Source organism: Asterias rubens, chromosome 16 (genome assembly GCF_902459465.1).
Source record: "Asterias rubens chromosome 16, eAstRub1.3, whole genome shotgun sequence".
Classification (NCBI taxonomy): Eukaryota; Metazoa; Echinodermata; class Asteroidea; order Forcipulatida; family Asteriidae; genus Asterias; species Asterias rubens.
The window spans coordinates 274,717-295,551 of NC_047077.1; the positions used below are offsets into that span (position 1 = coordinate 274,717).

The following is a 20,835-nucleotide window of genomic DNA, read 5'->3' on the forward strand; positions in this document are numbered from 1 at the left end:
CTCAATTGGTCATCAAAATTGCGAGAGAATAACGAAAGAAAAAAACACCCTTATCACACAGAGTTGTGTGCTTTCAGATGCTTGATATATCAATACCTCAAAATCTAGTTCCGAGGTCTCAGAATCAAGTTCACATATTTTTGTCGAAAATTACTTATTATTTCTTAAAAACTATGTACGTTACTTCAGAGGGAGCGGTTTCTCACAATGTTTTTTACTATCAACAGCTCTCCAATGAAGGTTAGACAGTTATTAATTTTTAAATAATTATTGAACTGTTATCAAGTATTTTAGTCTAATAAAATGAGCAGAAAAAAATTCAAATAGTCAAAACTGACATATTAAATTTGTTACCCCCCACTTTCTTAAAACGTAGCCCCACCCCTAAAATGGGTGAGATCCAAGATGGGTCCAAGTCTTAAAATGATCTTTAGGGTGTATATAACAACTGTAGGAAGTTTCATGCTTATACCACAAAGTGCACAATTTGTCCACATATGGGCCTTAGCAGCTGGACTATAACAGGTAAGTTTGTATGGGAACAATTATCTTGAGCAAAATTACCAATAGTGGCCAGTGCCTTTAAGTACACGATATTTACAAGGTACATGTATGTTTGGTAATCACTCTTAAAGTTGATGGCAAGAACAACTTGCAGAACCTGCTGATAAAACATAGGATTCGAACTGCCTCTAAAGCTACCTTGCAATCTCGGTGGTCTAGTTGGTATGACACTGCTCTAGAATTGCAAAGGTAGTGGGTTCAAATTCCACCCAAGTAATATGCCTGTTTTTTTTGTTTTTTTTAGAATTTGGGAAAGTACTGAGTAACTCGGGAAAGTACTGAGTAAACAGTGCTAACACACATTGGTGTTTATGGGTAAAAAACAAAATGAAAATAATAATAACTTACTTTGGTAGGACAGCAATAAAGCAATTTAAGAATTATTTCACAGTCAAAAGGTTATGGACAAATATAGTTTTATTAAAGCAAGTTTGAATCTGAGAAGTGTTCTGTCAGAAACACTTCTTAAGATTGTGTATTCCAATTGCGAAATATAAAAGTAAATACCTTTGGTGACTTACCGTACATTATGGGATTCAAGGCAATGCATGGTGGTGAGGTATGGTTTGCCGAAACACAAGTGTATACTATGCATCTACTTGCATGACTTGCTGACAAAATCTACTCCACATACAGCCAGTAGAATTTATCACAAAACAAGTTCAAAAAAAAATAATGCTTCCAGCAAAAAAATGTATTGGAATTAAAATACACCGCAAACAAAATATAATTCACATTCCTGCATATATTCTAGTTATTCATTTCTCAAATCAAGTTTTCAAGTACTAGTACTTGTTTTGAATAGCAAGTCTCAGTGGCTGTCAGTAAACACATTGTTGAACACTGAAACATGAAAGGACTCAATGACCCGACATACAATTGAACCCAACACGCCCACATGAAAAGAGAACTGTTTTGTGTATTTACTGCTGATATTATTTATAATTCTTCAGCAAACTGTGACAAAAGTGAAAATGCTCGACCTGCATAACAGACATTCCATTCATCTGTAGTGACCCCAAGTTCAGCAAAACTTTACAATAATCCAATTAACCAAAACCATGACAACGTATTGTGAGTGTGGTGAGTGAGCTGATTTGAAATCCACAACGTTGATTGACATGCTATAGAAGGGTTTCCAATTGTAATGTTGTTTCCGTCCTGTTGTTTTGTCCCATTTACTTTTATTTTGGAATTAAAACCCACATTTTTTTCTCGTTTGTGTGTAATTTAGACTCAACATAACACCTTACTACCATTTTTGGACATCCTAATTGTGACCTCAGGTTAAAATTGTGACTACTCTGGTGCAAACTTCAACACTTCACTAGACACTATTGGTAATTACTCAATATAATTGTAAGTTTAAAAACTTGATCACGGGCAATGGAAGAGCTGTTGATGGTATCGAACATTGTGAGAAACAGCTCCATCTGAAGAAACATAGCTTTTGAGAAAAATATAAATTTCTCACTAAAATATTTGAATTGAGTTTGTGACCTCAAATTCAACCATTCGTAAGCTAACAACTTTTGCAACAAGGGTGTTTTTTATATTATTCTCTTACAACTTTGATGACCAATCGTGTTTGAATTTCGACAAAGGTTTGTATTTTATGCATATGTTGAGATACACCAAGTGAGAATTAGAAGACTGGTCTTTGACAATTACCAATAGTGTCCAGTGCCTCTAACTGGTTACAGTAAATGAGACTAGTCTATAATGCAAGTCTAGTCTATTTTCTAACTTGCTCCAATGCAGATCCCCTCTCCCAACAACAACAAAAGTCTGCGACAGACTGGGCTGTACTTTTTCTTTCATATTCTCCCCACCCCAAAGTAAATCTTGGTTACGGGCCTGGCAGAAATGTGTATATAAATTGCGCATGTCAGCTGGCTCATGTATGGGGGGAACCGGTACAATTTCCCGGCTGTATTTTGCGATTGTCTTTTGTCATGAACATCCCGTCATTACTGCGAACTGCAAAAGGGGAATCCCCTCCAACTAACCTGTAATGATTCCCGTTGGTCTCAGACTTTCTTTCCGTCCGTCGGTCCTCATGAGGTCTCCTTTCCTCTCCTCCTCCGTAGATGTAATAAGGTCTGGTGTAGGACGGATCGTTGTATTGGTCATTGTCTCTTTCATATCCCCGGTTGTGTTCCTCTCCTCTGTGCTCTCTGCCGTTATAGGGATCTCTGCCGTTATAGTGGCGTGAAGACTGTTAAATAAAACAACATACAAAGGTAAATATCAAAAGGATAGAAGCTATTCTTGATTGGCGTACCTGCTTTTTGTAATACATATAGTCACATCGGTAGAGGGCACAACATCGACCAATCTCGGAGGCTGGCTTGGAGGGACGAGGCAAGTCTATGAAATCGGACCAAAACAGTTAGTTTTCAGCCATTATCAAAAATACATATAGGACAGGAGGGGGGGGGCATACATGTACATTAGATTGGCTAAACAAGGGTTATCTTTTTGTGGATGACAGGGCTGTATGCTCCGGTTTTGAAAGGGCAAGGGCACCAAGGCATTTTCTTCTTGGTAAAGCACACCCTATGATGAAATTGCAAATTTGTACTGGAGCTCTTCAAGGGCACCAAGGCAATGACCAGGGGACACGGAGGCAATCGCCTTCGTTGCCTCTGTGAAGTATCAGGCCTGGGATGGTCCCCGTGAGAAAACTGGATCTCTCTTTGATTATTATAAATATCCAATAAGCCTTTTTGAGATATGGCGGACACCATTGTGCGTATTGACCATAGAAACGGAACGTGTGTTATTCAGTGAAGTGCGCATTTGTTTAGGCGACGCAGCATTTACACATAAACCTAATGACTACCAACCTTCATGGTGAGCGTGGCATCAGTCGCCGCGTGTGACGCTCGTATCACGTCAGCCATATCTCAAAAAGGCTTATTAGAATAGGGAGTCTTTCAAGGCAATCTTTTTTTCCTCTAAGATATAGGCCTGACTACCGGACTTTGTTCAAAGTATAAGTAAGACCAAACCCTTTACTAAGCACAAGTACTGGTTTACATTACAAGATACTATGGTGCACTCTGCAACTAACCTTACCAAAACACACCAGTGTATTGTTTTTGTTACACATCCACATGTGAATTGTAAACACAAAACATGTACCTTGGCTTGTTGACATCTGTCATTCGAGGAACGAAGTTATAGTGGTTTAAAGTGTCTTGCTTTAATTAAAGGCAAAGTATACATTGTTACCCTTTGTACGCTTTATTTATAAACTGTTTTATTATTTTAATCAAGGTGTACTCACTCCCTGTATGTACATTATACGTAAACATTTCAAAAGGTGGTCGTGACTTTGAAATATCGGGGAAAATCCCGAAAAAGTTTCCACCGGGGAGAATAATCCCTAATAAGAGTACACAGTCTGAGAAACGTTAATGACAGACTATAAAACTTCCTCAGCTTCAATTTTTTGGGAACAAATTCTGCCTAAATTAGGGCCACTGATTTTCCGCGATCGCGGAAAACGGACGGAATTCGCGGAATCCGCCCTTTGAAACGGAAAACGGGATTTCAGAAAATTTGATTTTTTTTTTTTTTTTTTTTTTTTTTGACGCCAAAACTATTGAAATTGCATTCTTTATTAAGATTCTTTTTTTTAAACTAAAAAGGCATCAGAAATCAGACCATTAAAAAGTACGAGATCGTAACCGTGGATCATTCTGTTCTACTTCACACCATCCTCAATGTTTACACACATGATGTACACACGTTGTTAACATGGTTAAGCGAAGGGCATTATTCGCGGCACGTTTTAAACATTTTTTGTTCACCCAAATTGCATTTTCTCCCTCTCTTTTACCAACAATAATACACAAACTAGCTTACCTATGATCTGTAAGAACACATACAATGTTTTTTCATCTCGGAAAGGTCTAAAATAAAACCGTAAACTGTCAACATTCTGTCGCCAAAGCGAAAACAAAATGGCTGACATTTTGTTTGTGGATGGAGAATGGTCACATCCATAGACTTGTTCCCAAGTCTTTGATCATGCTGAAACAGCGCCCTCTTGTGGATACACTCCTGTCATTAGCCTACAATGTGGCTGATGCAGAGAATCAACTGCAGTTTTAGACTTGGAATCAAGTCTATCACATCATGTGCATTGATACTGCAGTCACAGTGCAACCTTTTTAGAACAGCAGTATACAAAATAATCCACACTTATAAAAAAAAGTATTTTTTTGAAATTTGTCAGTTCAAATGAACATTTTACGAAGTCAACAGTGCAACTTATCTCAAATTGATTTTTATAAGTGTGTCCCTGGGTATTAAACAACCTTTTATCTAATTAAAAAAACATGAAACGGAATTTTTTGTGCCTGAAACGGAATTCATGTTTTTGCCAAACGGAATTTGCACTTTTCTGAAACGGAAAATCAGTGGCCCTACTAAATTAAGATCCAAACCTCAGCAGAATCATCTAAAATACATTGTAAAAAATATCACCTGGAAAATAATATAAAAAAATAGACGTGTTCCGTTCAAAGTGTATGATGGTAAATTTACCTCCAAGTATTTGAGGTCTTGAATGGAACAAATAATATTATAAAATAAATAGTATACCTCTGAGTAAACTGGGTGTAAACTGGGTGTGTCTACAACATTGACTACCTACATGTACCTACATTGTAGATTCAATAGAGAATCAAAGTGAACTAGTGAACCTGTCTGAATGGCACAACTGGACAATACAATCCCTCTATAGGTAGGTATGGCAGGTGCTGTATCAGGTTGCCTATTGATGTTGAAGACGCACCTTGATAAATAAACTTCACACTGGATGGGTCTAAACTTCACAGGCCTGATGCCTGAGGCTATAGTGGATTCAGTGTCGGGTCAGTGTCAGGGGAAAACCTACATACATGTAATACAAGCCTGCAGTACTTGTACAGTACATGTAGTTGTGATACAAGAGTTACGAGACTGTGTACACACTATAGGAGTGAGATTGTCCAACACAGACAACTTTGACACACGTTGAGAGACTAGTCACCAGATTTGCCTCATTTTTACCGCTTTCAATTATCATGACACAAATTCCGAGAACACGGATTTGATCATCATTGTATAATGAATCCATAAATAACTTTCCGTATGGCGCCACCACTTTTTCACTCATTCTTACAAAAAGGGATATATCAATCAGGTAAATTAGATACTATATTATTTTATTTTGAATGAAAAAGTGGTGGCGCCATACGGAAACTTTTCCGAATCCATTTCTATTCTCAAAACATCATAGAGAAAATATTTTGAAGAAAAAAAGACAAAAAGTTACGGCTGTGGGGAAGAGGGTTGTGTTATCGCAAATTTGGTAATTACTCAAGATAACTATTAGCATAAAACCTTACTTGGCAACGAGTAATGGGGAGAGGTTGGTAGTATAAAACATGAGAAACGGCTCCCTCTGAAGTAGTGTAGTTTTTGAGAAAGAAGTAATTTTCCACGAATTTGATTTCGAGACCTCAGAATAAGAATGCGAGGTCTCAAAATCAAGTATCTGAAAGCGCACAACTTCGTGTGACAAGGTTTTTTTTTCTTTCATTATTATCACGCAACTCCATACCACTTGTACTCAAGTTTTCAGTTTGTTATTTTATAAAATTTTATAAAATATGCATATCAAATGTTGAGATACACTACTACTAAGTTAGAAGACTGGTCTTTGAGTTTTGTTGACAATTACATATAGGGTCCAGTGTCTTTAAAACAGGATCCATTAAACTTAAGTCACACATACATACTAATTTTTCCTCCATGTTTTTCAACTCATTCAAACCGAAGCTAGCTCGAGACCTGCGGTCATTTCCAAGTTCACAGAAGAAACTGCGCAGCGCGTCGCCACGTAGACTTGTGGACAAGTCGTTAAATCGGCCCCACGCGCTGAGATAGTGCTCCCCCGACAACACTGCTCTCGCGCGAACTCACTGCTCTCGCGCGAACTGATGGCTCCCCGATTTTGACTCCTCATTAACGACTTGTACAAGTTGTCAGCGGTACGTATTCATGTATTCAAGTACGACCGCGGTATACCTTCACTGTTGCCGCGGAGACAATCGTGCAGACGAGTCCATTTTTATAAGAGGGTAGTAATAGTTTCTAATACTGTAAAGCTTGAACCGGAGGGCATCTGTGAATCTTTTTTATTTTGATTTAACTGCTTTATTAGTTGATTAGGGCCTAACTTTACAAAGTCATCTTCAAATGCATTACTATTTATCTGTTTAATATCCGTGAGCTGCCTCATGCAAATAAATAATGCCCACGGTCAATGGTAATGGTCCAATGCAATCCTTTAACCCGATGTGTTCTGCTCGGACTGTGTACACTGGACAAGTTGCAACATAAAAATATAGTTTGTATTAATACTACCAGTCCCAAAATTCATTATTTGTTTACTGACAAATGTTTTTTTATTTTAAGTTTTCATCTAAAAAGTGATTTTGAAAACCATGGTCGACATGTGGAAGTTTGATATGTGAGTCTTGTGGACAAGTTTCATAGGGCAGTCGTGTGCGCATCGCAGGGATTCCGGAAAATTTCAGTAACTCTTTTCAGATGTCGATGTATTTTAAAGGTATTATAGCTAATCATCGACATACACTCTACTTGCCCAAGATATTGCAAGACAAGGTTTCATATAGAAGCTGTACTTTTGTTTTGTTTTAAGCAACTGTAACCACGAAAAATACTTCTCACTTCCAAGCAATCATAACAATTAATATAAGGCTCAAATAGGGTAAAGACACCGTGAAATGCAAAAAAGGAACAGTGACTCAAATTGTAGTTTGCCTCAAACAAAAACCAAGAAACAAATTTATTGATAAATCGATCAACAAATGCAAACCAGTGGTTGAAATAAATAAATTAAATTGAGCAATAAACAATGAAAATACCTTCAGACTAATGGATATTGATGGTAGAAACTGTAAATAAAGAAAATGTGGAGTGTTTCCCTTGCACCTCCAGGTTGCTATATAAACATAGTGAGTAGTTGACTTTTGCAAAACCTGTTCATTACAAAACACTTTAAACAATTTACAAACTAGGCGAGTGCTAGAAGGGTTACAGCTCGATGGCCGAAGGTTCAATAGTCTGAATGTTCGATAGTCCAAATTGACAATAAGGTCCGATAGTCCGAATTGACCATAAGGTCCGATAGTCCGAATTGACAATAAGGTTTGATCGTCGATTCGGACTATCGGACCTTATTTGGACCAGTGAACCTTCAGATCAATGAACCTTCGGACTATCGTATCAAATGTACGATTTAATGAAACCTACTTCATTTTGGGACTAATGAACCCCCTGTTATGGGAAATTTGTGCGTTCGGACAATCGAACCTTCGGACTAACGGACCTTCGGGTGGACACCGCTAGAAGACCGTACAGAAATGTAAACGGTGGTGGATATGGGAAAACTAACTTGAATGAACATTTTAAATGGGTCTTCTACCTATGTTGCACAACCGCCTAGCCTTTATACATTATCAAACCCTCTCAGTCTGTGCTTTGGATATTTAAGTATTTGGATTGGAAAGAATAAATTTTAACTAAAATGAGCAAAATAATTGTTGGTAATTGCACAGTATAAATGTCATTCTTACATTTGGAACCATTCAGAATGCACCATCCACATCAGTCAAGAACTTTGGTGCATATTTTGATTGAATTGTCTATGACTGATCAAATAGACCTGCTTTCGTTTACACCAAACTCTTTCCAACTTGTGTTAATCTTACGACTTGAGTTGAGTCCCAGCCTTGCAACGTAACATGCAAACCCTAAGATTAACGTTTCGTGAAAACGGCTCCAGCTTTGCAAGTCTGTTCGATTTCATGTGTCACAGATTAGGAAGTATGTATCTGACGATTCATAACATCATGTGATTCGCAGCCATGTTCTTTCTCGGTTAGATTGTTGTAATGGGCTGCTTACAGAAAACCCACATGCATATTTTAAAAGAGACTTCACAGTTTGCAGAACTGGGCTGCTCGTGTTATATTTAGGTTAAATCGCCGTCGTGATGCCATGCTCCTTCTAAGATCGCTTCATTGGTTACCAATTAAACAGAGGATTGCAATTAAGATTATTTTGTTTGTATGAACATTTCTTTATAAATCAGGCACCAGAGTAATTTAATGAGTGTCTAGAGTTGTATCAGTTTTTGCGTACACATCTTCACTCCAATGCAGATCCATCTCGGCTAACTTTTCCCATGACTCGCAGTAAGGCAGGAGATCAAACTTTCACAGTTTTTACAGCAGCTTAGGGGTAGGGGTGGAACGAACTTCCTTCTTAAACGAGGAGTGTTTCCCTTGCACTGTCAGGCTGCCATGTGACCCTGTGGAGAAAAGAAAGAAACACACAATGTTGACCTGAACTTATGTTGATTGTGTAATACTATCCGTAGTATGATAGGCTAATACTTATTGCAAGCAAATAAGTTAACGTAAATGTCAGAAAATTGTGTTGTTAAAATCACACATGAAGATACCATTTTTCACGTCAGGTACCTCTCTGTGCAGACGTCTTACGTGAGCATGAAATAAGCCCAAAGTGGTGACGTCACCTAACAACACAATGTTTTGACCTTCACGTTCACGTGTTTGCTGGCATAACATGCAGCTAATAAAACCTACCTAATACTTACGGGCTAAAGTGAGGTTCGAGGCAACACCATCACAAATAAAGACTCTCATGTAATTTCAAATCTTATTTAAGTTTTAGTGTTTAAATTTTTTAAACATTTTGTTATTATGTTTTATTATTGTTTCTAAAAAAAAACAACAATTATGTTTAATTATAAAAACCAACAACAACAAAAACAGTGAATTTGGTACTTTTTGCATTGCTTGAGACTCTACTCTCTAGATACAAAAGTTCCAACAACAATGCAAAACAAGTAACCTTGTGTAGAACTAGAACTTTAGAAGTAGGGGCTCAATTTTAATAACCTGTGTGTGTCGGTGCAACCGCCACTGATGACAGTGCTTTTTGTGGAACCATGGAGGAAGAAACTACCTCCATGGTGGAACCAGTGAGTTATATGAATAATAACACATGTTTTGTTCAGTTTTACTTCAAAACAAAACTTGTTCTTTTAAGTAAGAAGCCCCAAACCAAGTTACCGGTAACTCCATGGAGGTAGATTTTTGCAATATTATTTGTCAACGCAAATTTATTAGTAGTTTAATTAAGAAACTTAACAGCAAGCTCACCTGTGTTGATTTCATGATGCCAACACAGTATGCACCAACCATCACCACTGCCTTGAGCAAGGCTACTGATTACATCGAATATTCGGCCGGTGCAAATCATTTGTTTACAAAAGTGTCATTGCCTTTCATCAATCAATACACGCTGTGTGCAGTGTGTGTGTGTTGGCATGATGCATATAAATGGCGGCTTCTTCTTCTTCTTCCTTGCGACCTGTCGTCGACGTGAGCAGATCTCTTGCATGTAGCATGCCTTGAGAAAACTGGCTACTTGACAGCTGCTTCTATATCTTGTTCTTCAAGTTTATCAACCAAGTCAGACCAAGTTAAGACGAAGTTATTTATTTAATATGCACGTCAAAGTTCCCGATGAAAATCCGTACTCAAAAGTACAACCATACACACACGACGTCTAGTGTGTAGGCATAATAAATACACGCTGACAGGTTTGTTGATCGTTCATTCATACATGTGACTTCCCGAACCCATCCAATACAGGGTGTACTGTTTGATAGCATATACATGTTGAATATTCATTGATTTAACGACATCGACCAATCAGATGCGTCCGTACGATTTCGGCTGAAGTGCCCATAGGCTGTGCACAAACCGCTGACAACTTGTACAAGTCGTTAATGAGGAGTCAAAATCGGGGAGCCATCAGTTCGCGCGAGAGCAGTGAGTTCGCGCGAGAGCAGTGTTGTCGGGGGAGCACTATCTCAGCGCGTGGGGCCGATTTAACGACTTGTCCACAAGTCTAGTCGCCACGCTGAAAATACTGACACACTCGACCTGACCATGGAGCTATACAAAATTTATAGCTCCATGACCTGACACTGACAGCAGTGACAGTAAAAACAATAACATTGACTACAAAACTAGCATAAGAATTACTTACTTATAATTACGGAAGATACGATTCACAATAAGACAACTCTGTCCAAACCAATGACTTATAATCCTTCAATAATCCGTACTTATATCCAGTGTCACTTTCCATGAAACTTTCCCGAATAACTTGACACCACATGTGTCCAACGGCCGTGTCCAACATGGAGGCTGCCATGATAAGTGACGTCACGTACTTCCAAGATGGGCGGGGAAACTGTGGAATGGGGGGGGGGGGGTATCGCGATTGGAACCCAATGGGAACAAGTAGCAGAGTAGCCTACGAAATCATACGACCTAAGCGACAAAGTGAGGGTAGACTAGTGAGGGGTGGTATGATCGAGGGAAGGGGACATGAGTTTACGGCGGCCGACAGACGAAGGCTGACAACATGCAAGATCGAAAACGCCTCACAAAAGGTGAACGCGCGCGTACGCTAAACCTTTGCTTGTTTTGCTGCGAGAACGATAGGGAATTTGGCCCGACGACGCAAGTGTCCAAATTGCACTTGTTCCCTTTATGCAAAAATGTACTAGTGTCCAGAGATGTCCGAAGGTACTTGCAAAAGGTACTAAATTTGTGTCCAAGGTTACAAAGTGTCCGAACCTTGCAAAAGGTTATCCCTCCTTGTCGGGCTGCGTTGGCTCTCTTTTAGACCGAAGGTAAAAGAGAGCCATCCAACCAAAGGTGGAAAAAATAGCAAACGAAGTGCCCATGCAAAGTCAAGTTCGTAACTACCTTCTTGTACGACGGTGACCAGACACCATGTAGGCTTACAGGTTTCGTTTGAGCTCAAGGGAATGTCCCGGTACATGGTGCGTTCGTTTAGCTCCCTTGGTGGTCGACCCGGTCATTGAGTGCGTTTTGGCGACCCGAACCAAAAACTGTTTCGGTTGTTGGTCGTTGGTTCTGCTGTTCAGACTGAACGATAACCGAGTGGTGAGCTCGGTTACCGTATTGGTTATGACGTCAGAAACATTTTTTGGTAGGGGTCGCCGAAACGCACTCCTGCCTCCGGTGCGTTCGAATAGCTTTGACGTCATTCCACGGGCTCACCCGGGTCAGCCCCCAGTGCCCTGCTTGTGGAGTGGGTCACTTGGGGGCTGGCCCCAGGTGCGTGATCGTTCGTTTAGCTCTTGTCAGGGGCTCTCACCCGAGTGAGCACCGCGGGGTAGACCCAGGGAAGATAATCGAACGCACCCAATTTGAAAACCAGAAGAAGAAAAAACAAGTTGAGAAGTACAACCGGATTAACAAAAGAACATTTAATTGACAAAGTATAACAATCGACCCGCCATTTTATCTCTGTTGCGCAAGTACTTCCTGGTTATCAAGCATCGCTACTGGGCTGACGTATAACCACTTCTAACCTATTCGTACTTTCGATATCACGATTTGTTTTCCCTGGAAAAACTTCCTCGTACTTACTGTGTTTAATAAACTGCGCCTTTTTTTAATCTGATCTTAAGAAATCCTGATCCGAGTTAAGTTTCTTCCAACCTGACTCATGCAGGCCTGGGTGGTGCATGCTTCGCTTTTTTACGGGCAATGGCACCAATGGCATTTCCTCCTTGGTAAAGGGCACCCTGTGAGGACATGTGTATTTTCTACTGTGACATTTTAAGAGCACCAAGGCAACGACCAGGGGATATGGGGGCATTCGCCTTTGTTGCCTCCGTGAAGTACCTAGTATCAGGAGTATCTCAGGAGTGAGATTGTCCAACACAGACAACTTTGACACACGTTGAGAGACTAGTCACCAGATTTGCCTCATTTTTACCGCTTTCAATTATCATGACACAAATTCCGAGAACACGGATTTGATCATCATTGTATAATGAATCCATAAATAACTTTCCGTATGGCGCCACCACTTTTTCACTCATTCTTACAAAAAGGGATATATCAATCAGGTAAATTAGATACTATATTATTTTATTTTGAATGAAAAAGTGGTGGCGCCATACGGAAACTTTTCCGAATCCATTTCTATTCTCAAAACATCATAGAGAAAATATTTTGAAGAAAAAAAGACAAAAAGTTACGGCTGTGGGGAAGAGGATTGTGTTATCGCAAATTTGGTAATTACTCAAGATAACTATTAGCATAAAACCTTACTTGGCAACGAGTAATGGGGAGAGGTTGGTAGTATAAAACATGAGAAACGGCTCCCTCTGAAGTAGTGTAGTTTTTGAGAAAGAAGTAATTTTCCACGAATTTGATTTCGAGACCTCAGAATAAGAATGCGAGGTCTCAAAATCAAGCATCTGAAAGCGCACAACTTCGTGTGACAAGGGGGTTTTTTCTTTCATATTATCACGCAACTCCATACCAATTGTACTCAAGTTTTCACAGGTTTGTTATTTTATAAAATATGCATATCAAATGTTGAGATACACTACTAAGTTAGAAGACTGGTCTTTGAGTTTTGTTGACAATTACATATAGTGTCCAGTGTCTTTAAAACAGGATCCATTAAACTTAAGTCACACATACATACTAATTTTTCCTCCATGTTTTTCAACTCAATCAAACCGAAGCTAGCTCGAGACCTGCGGTCAATTCCAAGTTCACAGAAGAAACTGCGCAGCGCGTCGCCACGCTGAAAATACTGACACACTCGACCTGACCATGGAGCTATACAAAATTTATAGCTCCATGACCTGACACTGACACTGCAGCAGTGACAGTAAAAACAATAACATTGACTACAAAACTAGCATAAGAATTACTTACTTATAATTACGGAAGATACGATTCACAATAAGACAACTCTGTCCAAACCAATGACTTATAATCCTTCAATAATCCGTACTTATATCCAGTGTCACTTTCCATGAAACTTTCCCGAATAACTTGACACACACATGTGTCCAACGGCCGTGTCAAACATGGAGGCTGCCATGATAAGTGACGTCACGTACTTCCAAGATGGGCGGGGAAACTGTGGAATGGGGGGGGGGGGGGGGGTATCGCGATTGGAACCCAATTGGAACAAGTAGCAGAGTAGCCTACGAAATCATACGACCTAAGCGACAAAGTGAGGGTAGACTAGTGAGGGGTGGTATGATCGTGGGAAGGGGACATGAGTTTACGGCGGCCGACAGACGAAGGCTGACAACATGCAAGATCGAAAACGCCTCACAAAAGGTGAACGCGCGCGTACGCTAAACCTTTGCTTGTTTTGCTGCGAGAACGATAGGGAATTTGGCCCGACGACGCAAGTGTCCAAATTGCACTTGTACCCTTTATGCAAAAATGTACTAGTGTCCAGAGATGTCCGAAGGTACTTGCAAAAGGTACTAAATTTGTGTCCAAGGTTACAAAGTGTCCGAACCTTGCAAAAGGTTATCCCACCTTGTCGGGCTGCGTTGGCTCTCTTTTAGACCGAAGGTAAAAGAGAGCCATCCAATCAAAGGTGGAACAAATAGCAAACGAAGTGCCCATGCAAAGTCAAGTTCGTAACTACCTTCTTGTACGACGGTGACCAGACACCATGTAGGCTTACAGGTTTCGTTTGAGCTCAAGGGAATGTCCCGGTATATTGGGTGCGTTCGTTTAGCTCCCTTGGTGGTCGACCCGGTTATTGAGTGCGTTTTGGCGACCCGAACCAAAAACTGTTTCGGTTGTTGGTCGTTGGTTCTGCTGTTCAGACTGAACGATAACCGAGTGGTGAGCTCGGTTACCGTATTGGTTATGACGTCAGAAACATTTTTTGGTTGGGGTCGCCGAAACGCACTCCTGCCTCCGGTGCGTTCGAATAGCTTTGACGTCATTCCACGGGCTCACCCGGGTCAGCCCCCAGTGCCCTGCTTGTGGAGTGGGTCACTTGGGGGCTGGCCCCAGGTGCGTGATCGTTCGTTTAGCTCTTGTCAGGGGCTCTCACCCGAGTGAGCACCGCGGGGTAGACCCAGGGAAGATAATCGAACGCACCCAATTTGAAAACCAGAAGAAGAAAAAACAAGTTGAGAAGTACAACCGGATTAACAAAAGAACATTAAATTGACAAAGTATAACAATCGACCCGCCATTTTATCTCTGTTGCGCAAGTACTTCCTGGTTATCAAGCATCGCTACTGGGCTGACGTATAACCACTTCTAACCTATTCGTACTTTCGATATCACGATGTTGTTTTCCCTGGAAAAACTTCCTCGTACTTACTGTGTTTAATAAACTGCGCCTTTTTTTAATCTGATCTTAAGAAATCCTGATCCGAGTTAAGTTTCTTCCAACCTGACTCATGCAGGCCTGGGTGGTGCATGCTTCGCTTTTTTACGGGCAATGGCACCAATGGCATTTCCTCCTTGGTAAAGGGCACCCTGTGAGGACATGTGTATTTATTACTGTGACATTTTAAGAGCACCAAGGCAACGACCAGGGGATATGGGGGCATTCGCCTTTGTTGCCTCCGTGAAGTACCTAGTATCATGCCTGCCCAATTATATTGCAGGGATTTTTTTTATGATAGGTTCATAAAGACACTGGGCACCTTTGGCAATGTTGTCAAAGATCAGTCTTCTCACTTAGTGTATCTCAAAATATGCACGGAGTAACAAACCTGTGAAAATTTGAACTCAATTATTGGTCATCGAAGTTGCGAGATAATAATGGAAGAAAAAAACACCCTTGTCATCACACGAAGTTGTGTGCTTCCAGATGCTTGATTTAGGGAACTCAAAATGTAATTGCGAGGTTTCGAATTCAAATCCGTGGAAATATAACTTCTCAAAACCTACGTTACTTCAGAGGGAGCCGTTTCTCACAATGATTTATACTATCAAAAGCTCTCCATTGCTTGTTACCAAGTGAGTTTTAAGCTTACAATAATTTAGAGTAATAGTCCACTGCCTTTGAGAGGCGTATATGCAGGGGTTCATTTTCTCGAAATTTTAAACCGATAAATAGAGAAATATACGATTCGTTGGACGAATCTGTGAGCTTTCAGATAGGAATAAAACGTGGAATACCTGGAGACCTCATTAAGCTGATAAAGAGCACACCGACACGTTTAGGTCAGACCAGACATTTTGACAATGATGTCGTGTTAGAACATGGTTTTTAATTGACGGTGCCGATAAGTGCCCATAATCGCTTAAGTCTCAATGTACACAAAACTAAATAAATTACAGTATAACTGTCAACAGAACAAACAATTGCGAAAGTATACGTATTGCCACATGGACATCAATACTGACAATCGTACACAGATTATTTTCTGAAAGTTATGGAAACTGGCCCAAGTTAGGATTTGGAGTAAATTGAATTATCTTCAATTCAACTCAATAAGACATTTATTTCATATTGACATCCTCAACGACAGTGAATACAATTTGTAAAAGGACAATTTAAAAAAGTTTGCCTAGTCTGCAACAGAATCAATATAACATGTTTATACGAGTGACAACACACATTGCCCTTGGCCTTAAAACCCCCCACATATTTCCTGCATAGAGCCGGTAGACAGGAATGGGCTCCAACTTCCAAGACATAAAGTCAGCAATTGTCGCCATTATACATTAAATCAAGAAAGAACATGTTGTTTAATGACAAATCGATTTATTTTTCTGGCAGTCGTAGACAGGGTATACTTTGGGTCGTTGTAATAACTAACTCTCATCACCCTAATAATGTGCAACAAAAATAGCAACCCTGTGAACATTTTGGATTGGTGACCGGAGCTGCAGGAACATCATTGGGGGGGGGGGGGGGGGGTAAGATAAGGGAAGGTACAAACTTTTCAGAAACATCTCAACTCGTAAAATAATGCGGTTATGTACCAATCTTTCTATTTGTGTATGCCACAAAATTACTGCCATTGCACGTTTCTTAGATTGTGTATTCTTCCTATGACGGATTAACTATTCCTGCGTGGACTCGCAAACACGCGACCAGCTTTTTATATTTAATTTGCACATGTTAGTTATACCTATTATAAGATCGAAACATTCAAACGGTGAAAAGCCAAAGGCAGACTGTGCCATCAGATGAACCAAACATGATTCTTCAAACTACAACCCCATTCCAACGCCAGCTTCCTCTACCAATGGAGGATAGAGTTCCATCCTCCGTGCTCATCACTATATCCCGGCCAATGTCTTACAAAATCTCCCCATACATTGACCATCAAGTCCGGAGTTTCAGCAAGTCAATTCAAATATTCACACACTCACAAATGAAATCTTATCACATTCATTAACGTTTAAATTTGTTTCTAAAGTTACATCACAATAGTCAACCATCACCAATGAATGTCATTTTGCGACTTGGGTCTAATTTCATTAAACATGTCATCACCGCGCGTGCTTAACGTTAATACCGGAAGTGACACTTTGGCGAAAATATAATTTCAACAACCGTTTGCTGAGACCATCTGAGACATCTCGACTTATAAACATAAAGAAGAAGAGTCACTTCTTACCCAATTAGCAACCTGTCTGTTCGGATCGTATGGACGTAGATTAATCCAAGAATCCTCCGGAGTATGATGATTAGACGGCATCTTGGTATCTCCCTTTTTATAAATCAACCACAAACGTCTACCACGCACTGGGTTAGTATTTCCAGACTGGTGAAACCTTGGTCGATCCCGCAACCTGAATCATCCGAGTGCAACAAATGGAGGTTTCTTTTATAGCTTGGCTGTTGACGTATTGACATGACAAAAGCATTGTTAAGCCTGTTCACGCATCGATAGATTGTGTTCACTCATAAACCACTGCGTACTGTACGCTGTATAAAAACCGGACTTCGTACATGTGTACGTACTTTAGGTATTTATTGTTTTATTTTAGTCCAAAGTATGTTCAATGATTACCATATCCGCGGTTTCCACCTTCCGCTATCATGTCATATGTTCCCTCTTATCTCACCGAATTTCAGTGTTAATCATTAAACCATACCATGAAGTCACCGGAATTCTAGGCATAATTTCAACTTGTATATAGTGTTTGTTTGAATAGCCAACACAATACAACAGGAATGCATAACGCTGTGACGTCACAACATTTGATGGTCTGCAATATGGAGACGTGACAATGCGAAGTATGGCCTTTACAATATGATGACTGTACTTCAAACTAAAATTGTAATAATACACTGTGGGTGAATCCTGGTATCCTAGGAAATAGGAAACAGATAAACATACATTTTGAATTTTACAAAGTGAGTGGGTCAATACGCACCACGTTCGCTACAGCACAGTGGTACAGGCTGCATCCAAATCAAATTATGGATCGCTGTAGTCCAAATCTATAGTTGTGGCTATTGCCAATGGCTTCGGTTACATATTATTGCTCATGTTCTTCAACGTTGTCACTGCTACTCTTACAGCCTAGCCACAGCCAGCACATAAAATCTGCAATTTTAAGGCGATCTTTATAAAGCAGTTGTGATTTTAACTATCAATAAACCACAAAGCGCAACGACAAACAGACAATGTCGAATTAATATTGACAAACTTCTGAGTGTTGCTATATACGCTTGGAATATTACTGCTTCGATACGCTACACAAAACCATGGAATTCCTTCCTCCGTCAATAAACAAACACAAATAAATATGTTGCACAAATATGAGAAAATATAAAAAGCTGTTGCAAACCAATGCTTACCAATCAAAATTACCAATGGTAAAAATGCAAAATAATTTGTAATGGGCCGATCTTTGGCCCGGAGAAGAGTTATTCGAATCTCGAATGCTTGTAAAAATGTGCCAAGCCCTATTAAAGACGGACACCTTTGATAATATTGTCAAAGACCAGTCTTCTCACTTAGTGTATCTCAACATATGCACAAAAAACAAACCTGTGCAAATTTGAACTCAATTGGTCCTCGAAGTTAAGAGATAATAACGAAAGAAAAAAACACCCTTGTCACACAAAGTTGTGTGCTTTCAGATGCTTGATTCCGAGATTTGGGTCTCGAAATCAAATTCAAATATTTTAGTGGAAAACTACTTCTTTCTCGAAAACTATAAATACTTCAGAGGGAGCCGTTTCTCACAATGTTTTATACTGTCAACAGCTCTCCATTGCTTGTTACCAAGTGTGTTTTTATGCTAACAATTATTTTGAGAATTTACCAAGTGTCCAGTCCCTTAAAAAATATATTTTAGATTTTGTCAAATTAATTATTGCATTGGTTTGTAACAGTGTTTTTCATATCCGGGTTGCGTACAATCATGGAGGAAACATTTATTTGTCCTCCAAGTAAAATCATAACTTGCTCTAAAGTACAATCATGTACGTCTCTCCCTAACCTCAATGTACACACATCAATAATGTTATTACGTAACATAATAATAGACTTATGATAATAGAAGAATACGTCTGGGTACGTGACTGCCGATACTGACTAATACATCATGTATGTGTGTCATGATTTGGTGCTCCTTGTGGCATGGTGTTTCCCCTTCTATTGTGTCTTCGTTTGAGGTTGGGATGTAAAGAATTCTTTGGAGGATTCTATGGGGGTACAACATGTACTTCTGTATCCTATAAAATGAAAAGAGTGTGATGAAGTATAGGCACTTTGGGGGGCCTCCTCTGCCACTTACCTAGCAGAGGGCATATTTGGGTGTAGACCATTACTAGTATGTTTCTCTCTCTCTCTAGTCGACCGAGGTCGGAATCAGAGGCTCGCCCATCCCTGTATGTAAACCACACTGAAACCGAGGGGTTATCAGGAAGTAGGTCACGATTTCAGAAGACGATTGTCACCATTACTCTATTTCGAAGAGCAAAGATTTTGCACTTGTGTTCATTTTTGTTAATCTATCTTATTTGTATAATATATCATTTTGCCATTATGTCATACTCTTTTTCTAAATCCGTCAATTTATGTATTTACCATTCATTCTTCATCTTCAACTCTCTTGACTATCAAATTGTTTTTCCATTGCAGTGTTTAACCAGTTATAATTTGAATATCAATACAAAAAATTGAAAATAATGCACACTGGTTAACTTCAATAATGGAGGTAGAAATATAACTTTCACATTTATCTTTAAATAAATCACTTTTACTTGTTTATTTATTTATTTATTTAAATAAAACATAATAGATTAAGTGGATGAAATGTATTTTGAATCTTCATTTTAAATATATAATATAAAATAAGGTCTTTTAACAGAGTTTTTGTAAGTATGTACATGATTTCTTACACATTTTGTTTTTCTTTACAAGTCTTTAAATACATATACGTATTTACAAAGGTGTTGAAAGAAGTTTCACGAACGAAGTTCCTCGACAAATAAAAAATAAATAAAAAACGATTTGTGAGTCACGTTTCAAAATTCACAACAAAGATCACAGTTCTGGTTTAGATTAAACAATCCATTTGACAACGGTACAGCAAAAAAACATTGCAGACATTATATTTACTGTAGTTTGTCTCCCGGGTTCGGGATTTAAATGTTTGGAATGCTATACGCAGAGATGTTATATCATGATGTTTAATACTTGTCCGTCAAAACATGTCAGAATGACAAAAGAAGGTTGTTTGATAATCTGATAACTACACGTACCACGAAGGTGGGGTTTGCAGTAGCACTATATTGTCCTTTGGGTAGTGTTTGTTCAGAAAAGAATCGATGGTAGACAACTCAAAACCAATACTGAAAAGAGCTTTACACATGGTGCTACCGCAAACTTCATCTGGTTATAACTCCCACAGTGGAAAGCAAAGCCTACCTACACGTACCAATCAACACTTCAAATTTAAACGTCATCACAATGCTTTTGGCGGGAAGAGAGGACATTCCCATGGTCAGAATTGACCCGGATTTCGGGTCCAATGCAGCCTGACTCTTTCCCGGGTCATGTTGACACAGAAAGTGGTTTAACAAATGGGGTTTCAACACGGCTTCTCTGCGTCAATTTGATCATTTTCTGGGTCATTTTTACACAGTTCCGGGTCATACTGAGTGATGCACGTTTTAAATGTTAAATTTGTCATAAGTATGACAAGTCGGTTTGCCAAATCAAATGAAAAAAGCAACTAAAGCTTGTTTTATCGCAAATTATAAGACAATCACAATCTGCTCCTGGCATGGGTCGGGGGTTCGAATCCCATTCGAGTAATATTCCTGTGACATTTTGTTCACAGGACTCGGGCA

The 20,835-nt window shown here is 39.4% G+C and overlaps 1 protein-coding gene and 1 long non-coding RNA gene across 2 annotated transcripts in view; both read right to left on the minus strand.

Moving 5' to 3' along the window:
* LOC117300669 overlaps positions 1-17,889 on the minus strand; it is a 56,378-nt gene extending 38,489 nt beyond the window's left edge. Inside the window, exons 1-2 of the mRNA XM_033784381.1 lie at positions 17,141-17,889; positions 2,574-2,782 (exon numbers count right to left, since the gene is read on the minus strand). Of these exons, the coding sequence (XP_033640272.1) occupies positions 2,574-2,782; positions 17,141-17,221 (290 nt within the window). The 5' untranslated portion in view covers positions 17,222-17,889. The remainder of the gene's footprint in view (positions 1-2,573; positions 2,783-17,140) is intronic.
* LOC117300671 lies at positions 8,455-10,067 on the minus strand. Its single transcript, XR_004520196.1, has 2 exons — positions 9,837-10,067; positions 8,455-8,959 (listed from the first exon to the last, which is right to left on the minus strand). It is a non-coding gene; the product is annotated as an uncharacterized LOC117300671 (long non-coding RNA).
* Positions 17,890-20,835: the final 2,946 nt, after the last annotated feature.